This window comes from Budorcas taxicolor, chromosome 1 (assembly GCF_023091745.1).
Source record: "Budorcas taxicolor isolate Tak-1 chromosome 1, Takin1.1, whole genome shotgun sequence".
NCBI classification, from domain to species: Eukaryota; Metazoa; Chordata; class Mammalia; order Artiodactyla; family Bovidae; genus Budorcas; species Budorcas taxicolor.
The window spans coordinates 129,572,247-129,582,853 of NC_068910.1; the positions used below are offsets into that span (position 1 = coordinate 129,572,247).

Sequence of the window (10,607 nt, forward strand, 5' to 3'; positions counted from 1 at the left end):
TGCATTCCTGGAATAAACTTCACTTTGTCATGATGAATTATTCTTTTGATATTGGTTGTACTCAATTTAGGCAGTGGAAACAGAGATCAAATTGCCTTTTCTAAAGCCAACTTGAATATCTGGAAGTTCTTGGTTCAGGTACTGCTGAAGCCATGCTTGGAGAATTCTGAGCATTATTTTGCTAGCGTGTGAGATGAGTGTAACTGTGTGGTAGTATGAACACTCTTTGGCATTCCTTTCTTTGGGATTGGAATGAAATGTGACCTTTTCCAGTCCTGTGGCCACTGCTGAGTTTTCCAACTTTGCTGGCATATTGAATGCAGCACTTTAACAGCATCATCTTTTAAGATTTGAAATAGTGCAACTGGAATTGACTTACCTGGTGGCTCAGCTGGTAAAGAATATGCCTGCAATGCGGGAGACCTGGGTTTGATCCCTGAGTGGGGTAGAGCCCCTGGAGAAAGGAACAGCTACCCACTCCAGTATTCTGGCCTGGAGAATTCCATGGACTGTATATGTATAGTCCATGGGGTTGTAAAGAGTCGGACACGATGGGGCGACTTTCACTTTTAACTGGAATTCCATTACCTCCACTAGCTTTGTTAGTAGTGATGCTTCCTAAGGCCCACATGACTTCATATTCCAGGAGGTCTGGCTCTAGGTGAGTGATCACACTATCATGGTTATCTGGGTCATGAGGATCTTTTTTGTATAGTTCTTCTGTGTATTCTTGCCACCTCTTCTTAGTATCTTCTGCTTCTCTTAGGTCCATACCGTTTCTGTCCTTTATTGTGCCCACCTTCACATAAAGTGTTCCCTTGGTATCTCTAATTTTCTTGAGGAGATCTCTAGCTGAATTTAGAAAAGGCAGAGGAACCAGAGATCAAATTGCCAACATCCACTGGATCATCAAAAAAGTAAGAGTTTCAGAAAAACATCTACTTCTGCTTTATTGATTACACCAAAGCCTTTGACTGTGTGGATCACAATAAACTGTGGAAAATTCTGAAAGAGATGGGAATACCAGATCACCTGACCTGCCTCCTGAGAAATCTGTATGCAGGTCAAGAAGCAACAGTTAGAACTAGACATGGAACAATGGATAGCTTCCAAATTGGGAAATATGTCAAGGCTGTATATTGTCACCTTGTTTATTTAACTTATATGCAGTGTACATCATGCGAAATGCCAGGCTGGATGAAGCACAAGCTGGAATCAAGATTGCAAGGAGAAATATCAATAACCTCATATATGCAGATGATACCACCCTTATGGCAGAAAGCGAAGAGGAATTGAAGAGCCTCTTGATGAAAGTGGAAGAAGAGAGTGAAACAGTTGGCTTAAAGCTCAACATTCAGAAAACTAAAATCATGGTATCTGGTCCCATCACTTCATGGGAAACTGAACAGGAAACAGTGACAGATTTTACTTTTTTGGGCTCCTAAATCACTGCAGATGGTGACTGCAGCAATGAAATTAAAAGATGCTTGCTCCTTGGAAGAAAAGCTATGACAAACCTAGACAGCATATTAAAAAGCAGAGACATTACTTTACCAACAAAGGTCCATCTAGTCAAAGCTATGGTTTCTCCTGTGGTCACGTATGGATGTGAGAGTTGGACCGTATAGAAGGCTGAGCCAAAGAATTGATGCTTTTGAACTGTGGTGTTGGAGAAGACTCTTGAGAGTCCCTTGGACTGGAAGGAGATCCAACCAGTTAATCCTAAAGGAAATCAGTCCTGAATATTCATTGCAAGGACTGATGCTGAAGCTGAAGCTCCAATACTTCGGCCACCTGATGCGAAGAACTGACTCATTTGAAAAGACCCTGATGCTGGGAAAGATTGAAGGCAGGAGGAAGAGAGGATGAGATGGTTGGATGGCATCACGGATTCGATGGACATGAGTCTGAGAAAGCTCTGCAAGTTGGTGATGGACAGGGAAGCCTGGCATGCTGCAGTCCATGGGGTCACAAAGAGTCGGACAGGACTGAGCGACTGAACAGAACTGAACTCAATTTGTTAAAATTGTGTTTAGAATTTTGGATCTGTGTTCATTAACCTATGATTTTTCTCTTCTAATGTCTGTTAGATTTAGATATCAGGGTAATGCTTTCTTCATTAGAATGAATTAGGAAATGCTCCTTTATTTTCAGTTTCTTAGAAGAATTTTGTAAAATTGGTAATATTTTTGCAATAAGGGCGCAGTTTAGCGGGGTGCCTCTGGCTCAGAGTCTCTCACAAGTATACCTCTTGGTGAGCCATGGGTGTAGTCCTCCAAGGGGAAAATCTGCTTCCAAGCTTATTCACATTGTCCTTAGCAGACCTCAGATGATCTATTTTCAAGCTCATCGACATGCCTGTTAATAATCCTCAAGTCCTTGCTGACTACAGACTAGAAACATTAGTTCCTAGCCATGTAGGCCTCTCCACAGGACAGCTCACAAAATGGAAGGTGTATTTCCTCAGAGTGTAAGAGAAAAAGTGAAAGGGATCCCATACCCTTTTAGTAACCTTATTCCAAGTGATTAATAAGCAAATAAACAAGTCCAGCCCACAAACAAGGAGAAGGGATTTCACAAGAGTGTGACAACTAGGAGGTAGGCCTTATCAGAGAACCTTTTAGAGTCTGCCTACCATAGTTGTTCATGACAGTAACTTATTATCCTTCTAATATGTATAGAATCTTTAGTGATGATAGCTCTCTCTCCTTACTTAGGTAATTAATCTTTTTTTCCTGACCTAGAAGTTGGTCAATCTTATTGATCTTCATAAACAGCTTTTGGTTTCACTATTTTTTCTGTTTTTTCTTTTATAAATTTCCACTCTAATCTTTATTATTCCTTTCCTGTGCTTATTTTGGGACTCATTCACCCTTTTTGTCTGTTCTGTAAGATGGATCTTTCTTCTTATAACATGGAGTTTACTGCTCTAATTTCCCCTAAAGTATTACTTTAATGGCATCCAACAAGTTTTGACATGTTGTGTTTTCACTTTCATTCAGTTGAAAATACTTTCTAGTTTCCTTTCTGATTTTGTCTTTGATCATGGGTTATTTTAAAGTGCTAACAAAAGAGCTGGACATGACTTAGCATTTAAACAACATTTAGTTTCCAAATATTTCAGAATATTCCAGAGATTTCTCTGTTATGGATTTCTAGTTTAATTCCATTGTGGGTCAGAGAACACACTCTTTATGATTTGAATCTTTTTAAATTTAATAAGACCTTTTCTATGGCTCAGAAGATGATTTATCTTGGTAAATGTTCCATGTGTACTTGAAAAGAATGTGTATTCTGCTGCTGTTGGGTATAGGATTATACAAATGTCAATTAGGTCCAGCTGGTGGATGGGATTGTTCAAGTCTTCTATATCTTTACTGATCTTCTTTTGTAGACTACATTTAAAAATGTTATAAAAATGCAATATCAGTGACAGAATTTGAACATTACTAAACTATTTTTATTTTATTAAAATGTTTTTCTTACTCTGGCACACACAGAATCACAGGCAGAAATTTAGAGGCCACAGAAATGGAATGAAATGAGACATCTAACTGTGATGCTGCACCTCTGAACAAATTTTGCTATTTAAGAAAGTGCTCTTGAAACTGGGTTATTTTATCTTTCCCTGTCTGACCTTGTAAGCTACTTAATTGCGAAATGTGTTTTTATTCACAATGTCTCTTAATATTTTATTCTTTATGCCAAGTCATGAGCCTGCTGCAGGCAAGACAGGCAACAAAACCTTCAACAGAATGAAAGAAATATTGGTGCTTCTAGCATAACACTGTTTATAAGTGTTCCTATTTGAACAGGACATATAAATGCTTCTAAAAAAACCTTGCATTCCACAAAATTGTGTATAAAAATAATGGGTTATGGGGAAAATAGTATGGGACCATAACATTTGAAACATTTAACTTTGTAACCAGAATACTAATAAAATAATAATTATCTCAATTAAAATGTTAGTACTCAGTAGCTGTCCACTACCACTTGTACCCAGGATCACAGTTGATTTTTATAGCCTTAAATCTGCAAGAGATAGGTCCTTAAGGGCATTTGCCTCCAAAAGATAACATTGTCATCAAAATCTAATTTGAATCGATGTTCTCTTCAACAGCACATTGTTTTTAAAAACAAGAGAAATGTCTTTTCCATGTCTTCATCTGCTCCCACAACTTCATCAGATAGGGTCACACTGTAAGGCAGAATACCAGTCCTTGAAGTCATTAAACCAGCCACTTCTTGCACTGCCACAGTATTCTTAACTTAAGGCTTCCTTCTTTAACTTAAGAAAAATTAGCCCTCAGTGCTTTAAACTATTGATTTGCTGGGGGAAAAAATTATATATGAACCAATGATGTTATTTTCTTATTTGCCAACTGGGCACTAATTTGCATTACAGAAATATGTTGCAGCTGAAAACAGGATACTCCACAGTTTTCTAACCTTGAAATGTGTGATTTTCCTAGTCATTTTCTTGGCAGCAGACACTGCAGGGATTTAAATCTCCTTCCTTCCAGGATGACTGAAAGCATATTCTGTTGTTGTTTAGTCTCTCAGTTATGTCTGACTCTTTTGCAACCCCATGGATTATATGCTACTAGTTTCCTCTGTCCATGGAATCTCCCAGGCAAGAAAACTGGAGTGTGTTGCCATTTCCTTCTTCAGGGGATCTTCTTGACCCAAGGATTGAACCCATGTCTCCTGTACTGACAGACAGATTCTTAACCACTGAGCCATCAGGGAAGCAAAAGCATATATACTGAGCATTTATTATGTTCCTGTCTGTTCTAAGTACTGGAGACAGTGGTGAACGTGACAGAGAAGGTTTCTATGTTTGTGGACTTTACATTCTGGTGGGTGGTACAGACAATAAACAGGTAAATCGACAAATATGGTAATGTCAGAGAGCGAGACTTGCTATGAAGAAAATAAATGAGTGATAGGATATGGCATGAGGTGTAGAGGCTGGGTGGCCATTCTATAAAGAGGTAACCTTAGATAGGATGATCAGGGAAGTCTTCTCTGAAGAGATGACATTTGAGCCAAGACCTATCAGATGAGAAGGAACTAGTCATGGGAAGATTTGGAGAAGACTCTCAGGCAGTGGGAACAGTAAAGGGACAGTAAGTCAAAGGCCTTAAGATGAGAGCAAGCTTAGTGTACTGTACCTAAGGAATAGAGTGAAGAGTGGCTGGGGAAGCTTCAGGGGTACCCCCCGGGCTGAGTGCCATGCTTCATGGCCAGGCTGAGGTTGACCCAGCAGATCAAGCCACTTCTGCCTAACAGTTTCACATCCTCCATGCCTCAGATAGCCAGAGGCACCCCAAATGCCTAGAGACAAATCCAACTAAATGACCCTCATCTGAGTGCCAAGCCTAGCAATGGAGCAGAACACACTGATTACCACAAAATGTCAGGCTGGTATGGAGCCAGATGAGTTTGGCATCTCCGAGGGAGTTGCTGAAATTTGACAACAGGATCCAACCAGAAATGTCCTGTGGGCCAGGAAGAGAGGGCTGGAGCAAGGCTTCTCATGAGGCAGCCTGGGACAGCTAGAGCAGAATGACAGCACAAAATGGGAGAGATGGGGTGGGTCCTGAGGGAACGACTGGATGGCAGTGAAGGAAAGACTCTTCAAGTCCCTTTTGTCAGTCTTGGGTGCCATACACACTTACCTGGATGAACCGGTGACTTTCCAACCAGTCACAATTGTCTAGCAGAATAGCCAGGAGTGGGGCTTCACTATTTTTGCAGAATCTTAGCTTACCCAGACTGGTTCTAATTCTGCTGCCATAAACTTTAATGTTGCTTTGGAATATTTCTCTACATGATCTCTGTATTTAATACAAATACATCTTCAAAGGATCTCACCTTCCTTCATGAAGAGAAACTCTTCATTTGCTTTTTTGGATATTGTAGTTAGCACAATACTGGGAAGATCTTTCATCTTCTCAAGATGGATCTGTACTGCAAGGCCAGGCCTCCGTCAGGGGGAGCGTCTCACTTAGTTTAATGCCACAGTAGGACACAAGCTTTTCTGACACCAGCCAGCAGTTCATGGTGCCAAAATGACACCAACACTCTGGGCTTTATGTTTCAGGTGATGAAAGATGAGAAACTAGGCATGGGCTGCTTACCTGTTCTTCCTGCAGCGAATTGTGAAGCCAAGAAAGAAGGCGATGAGGAGAAGTCCACAGCTTAGGAAAGTCCAAACAATACCCAAGAGGGCAGGAGATAATGAAGAAATGGTCTTACTGCTGTGGTGGGAAGAGGTCTGAGAACAGAATGAAGAGAAGCTGTTAGAAATGAAGCTCTTCTATAGATCAAACATGAACTGCCCCCATCACCGCCAAAGTTGGGACACAGGTGTCCTGCATAAACATTTACCCCTCCTCCCTCCACCACCACTATCATTAACAACAAGAACAACAACAACATGTATACCTAAGCAGCAGCCCTGACACCCCATGGCTGCTCACTTACAATTGTAGTTCTGCAGAGATCATGAAGGGGTCTACGTTCCAGCTCCTGACCAGAAAAACCATCACACAATTCAGAGCAGTTTATTTCAGGCTCCATGTCATCATATGCCCCTCTTGGTATGTGCCTATTCGCAGTCTTGGTTACCCACAGGTAGGTAACCAGCAGATCTTTGACTAAAACACAACAGCAACTCAGATCTTTCCTTCAGAGGTGCCATTCTGGGGCTGGATCCTGGGTCAGAATCTGGGATGAACAACCCATTCAGGTGGAAGCGGAGAGTTATTTCACTAGGCTCCTACATCAGACACCTTCCAGGCTCTCCTGGTCCCCTGCTGCCAATGCAGACCACATGAGTGACGAGTGGACATCTTAGTAACAATTAGGTCACACAAAGCGATGATTTTAGCTTGCCACCAGATGGCAGTCACTGCTCCAAGTACTCTCACACAGGTCCTGAAGGAGAGGAAAGCAATTAAACCTGTTAATAAATAAATGTTTTATTTATATGCATATAATTTACTCAAATAAACACAAACACATACATATACGTAAATGGATTATTACAGAGGTTTTAAAATATTTTATACATTTAACTATAATAGCTATATTTTTTATTATATATAGTTATATATAATAAATTCTTATATATAACAAAGGTTTAGGCGAGTGAGCGAGTAAAAGTCACTCAGCTCTGTCTGACTCTGCAACCCCATGGACTGTAGCCTACCAGGCTCCTCTGTCCATGGAATTTCCCAGGCAAGAACAATGGAGTGGGTGGCCATCCCCTTCTCCAGGGAATCTTCCTGATCCAGGGATTGAACCTGGGTCTCCTGCCTTGCAGGCAGACTCTTTACCGTCTGAGCCACCAGGGAAGCATATTTTTATTATACATAATTATACACAATACATTCTTATATACAACAAAATTTGAAAGTAAAATATATATTTAAATAAATATATTTCAAAATCTCTTTAATAAACAATACTTTTAAAACAAAGATAAAGCACATCTAACAATTTATAGATATAAAGCTCTACAGTCCCTCTTCAGATCCTTTCATGGCCCAGCACTACAAAAATTTTAGTTTACATATGTGAGCACATCTTCCTTTTTTTCCCTACTAGGAACGCCCCCTGGCCTTCCAAGATCTTTCTACGCACTTCAGGGATTAAGCTCTGTCTGGTCCTGGCTGATAGTGGGTTCAGGTGCCCCACAGTGTCTGCACACATTGTCTGATGGTTGGTCCTGTGATGATCTATTCGCTCAGCGAATGGAGGAACATTCTATGACTAGTCGGATGAAATCTCAGAAGGATATGCAAACACTTTATCGAGTTTTTTACTCATCTGTTTTTAAAACTGTCAGACTACTAGAAAGGTTACTCAAGTAGTAGGGAGAGAAATTGAGGGTTCTAAAAATTCCCACAGAGTGAGCGAGTAACCATCTTTTCTCAGAAGATGACTACAATATGAACACTGTGATCTAAAAAGAAGCTCTACCTAGCAGAACAAAAGTAGAAATGCAGAGAGGTTCAAATTAATCCCAGCAGAAAAGGCAAACATGTCCCCAATTCTTTAAAGCACCTATCTCTTAAGAAAAACAGATTTGAAATTTTACCAGTGGGAATTTTAAAGAGGATGCCACTTCTGGTTTGTGTTTCTGGGACAGCTTAGCACATTTTTCTTTTACTATGGAGGAAAATTGGAAGAGGAAAAAATATCAATTATTTCAATAGCCACTGAGTATAGGACTTGTGTTTAAGGCAGAATAATAGTGACAGGTGTAGAATGCCATCTTTGGATTCTGCATACTTAGACATGAACAATATAGCACCAGGTGCTGCCCATATATTGGCCTCTCATATATTCCTGAATTATTTACCAGGCTCATTACAATGAAGTCCCAAGAGAACTAAAAGCCACTACCTCCCGTCAAGACATTTAAATTCTTGTGCAGACTGGTCAGATTACTGAATGGAAAATTAAGAAGTATAAAAATATGACTGCTGCTGCTGCTGCTGCTGCTAAGTCACCTCAGTTGTGTCCGACTGTGTGACCCCATAGACGGCAGCCCACCAGGCTCCCCAGTCCCTGGGATTCTCCAGGCAAGAACACTGGAATGGGTTGCCATTTCCTTCTCCAAAAACATGACTATTTGCATCTTAATTTAGTTGAAATTTTAACCATTGAAAAGATTTTTTTTTTCTTTTTCTTAAAAGCTAGACATCCCCTACTATGTCTTCTAGCATAGAGCAACATTAGAAGCCACAGGAAAGACCATACTGCATGATGGATTGAAAGACATTTTTCCTATATCACCCTTTTAATCAGACTTGCAAATAAGTACACTTACATTTGAACCATTATTAAGTCCTTGTCAGTGTATCCTTATATAGACGTGTGTTTATACATAAAACCTCATTTTGCTCTCACAACTGTGCCATGTGAAGTAAACAAGACCTTTCTTCATTTTCACAAAAGGAAACTTAAGAGCAGAAAAGTGGAGAAACTTGCTCCAAATCTGCAGAGATAGGACTCAAATCCTGGTGTTTACAGTGCAAGGTCAGTGTCCTCCTGGTATACACCCTGGATGGGGCAGACATCCTGGACTGAGCTCACCCAAGAGGACACCAATGTCCTATTAAGTTTCTTCATGTTTAGTTCCTAGAGTTTCATATCTATGGGTTCTCTGGAGTGTGGCGTACAGTAGCACATGTATACCAGTGACTCTCAACTAGTGCAATTTGGCACCTCCAGAGGACATCTGGCAGATGTGGTTGTCAAAACAGAGGAGGGCGCTAGTGACATCTAGTAGGTAGAAGCCAAGGATGGTCAACACTGTGGCTCTGAGAAGGAATAACAACCTTAGGCCCAAATCATCCTTGGGAGCTTTTGTGAACATGATGGAATTGTCCATTTGAACAGATTTCTGAGTACATTCTAAAGGTCACGTGTGGACAGACTAACACAATGGTATGGAAATTTGAGTGCTAGGCCCCCCTACAGTCAATGGCTATCCAGTGTTGGAGCTTTATAAACCATGACACTAGGCCCCACCATGGGGCCGGCTTTCAATTTCAATATTAGCATACATTCACAAAGATTCACACATGAGGAGCTGGTAAAAGAGTGAATGGCTTAGTCACTGAAAGAAGAGAGTTGAATGATTTCAAAAATGGACTGAGTGATTGGGAAAGTGGGTGGGAAGTGGTATGTCAGAGGGGATAACAGTAAGGCATCTGACCATAAAACAGATAAAGAATCCAAGGCACAAAGAGAAAGGTGTGCCAGGCTCCTCCAAGAACACCCCCCTCCCCTGCCTCTCCCACTAAGTCTATAGAGGTAAACTGTCTCGTTCACAGATGGTAGCAGATCTAACACCATGGCAGGACTTTCAATTTACTTGGCAGAATATAGAATCCTGCCCAGTCATTGGGAAAACAGACACTGCATCAGCTATGCTGCTCCCAAGAGCAAGACAGTCCTTTCTAGGTTTACAACTCTCATGCCCCCCACATGTGTGTGTATTAGTCACTCAGATGTGCCCAACTCTTTGAGACCCCATGGACTGTAGCCCACCAGGCTCCTCTGTCCATGGGATTCTCCAGGCAGGAATACTGAAGTGGGTTGCCATTTCCTTCTCCACAACAGCCCCCATATCTTTCCACAAAAATCTGCCCTATCCTTTTACACATTATTTCTGGCTATTGAAAAACTAGTTCTACAATTACTGTCCTTTAAAAAGTTGTTTTAAAGTTGGTAGAACTTCTGCTTCTGTTCATGAAGCATTAACTGCTATTGCAATTGCCTTCCTGCTATAACTAACTCAAAAACCAGACAAAATATCTAAAAAGCTCTTTTCAGATACTAGATAACAGATTTCACAGGACTTTGGAAAACAAATGAGGTGAACCTACAACTGACTGACAGAAAATGAAATATAAACAAACATTATCCCAATGACTATAACTGACCCCAAGTTACTGCCTGAAGGAAGTTTGCAGGCTATGGCACAAGACGGAAAACTCAAAGACAGCCTAGAAGTCTTGCTAAGGTAAGGAGAATAGACTGGAATTAGGGACATCAAGGCAAACAAATTTGTGAGGCAGAGTAAT

At 40.7% G+C, this 10,607-nt stretch overlaps 1 protein-coding gene across 1 annotated transcript in view; it reads right to left on the reverse strand.

Annotated features, from left to right (window-relative positions):
* Window positions 1-6,588, reverse strand: part of GPR156 (G protein-coupled receptor 156) — an 81,962-nt gene extending 75,374 nt beyond the window's left edge. The window contains exons 1-2 of the mRNA XM_052647427.1: window positions 6,493-6,588; window positions 6,147-6,283 (exon numbers count right to left, since the gene is read on the reverse strand). Of these exons, the coding sequence (XP_052503387.1) occupies window positions 6,147-6,283; window positions 6,493-6,588 (233 nt within the window). The remainder of the gene's footprint in view (window positions 1-6,146; window positions 6,284-6,492) is intronic.
* Window positions 6,589-10,607: the final 4,019 nt, after the last annotated feature.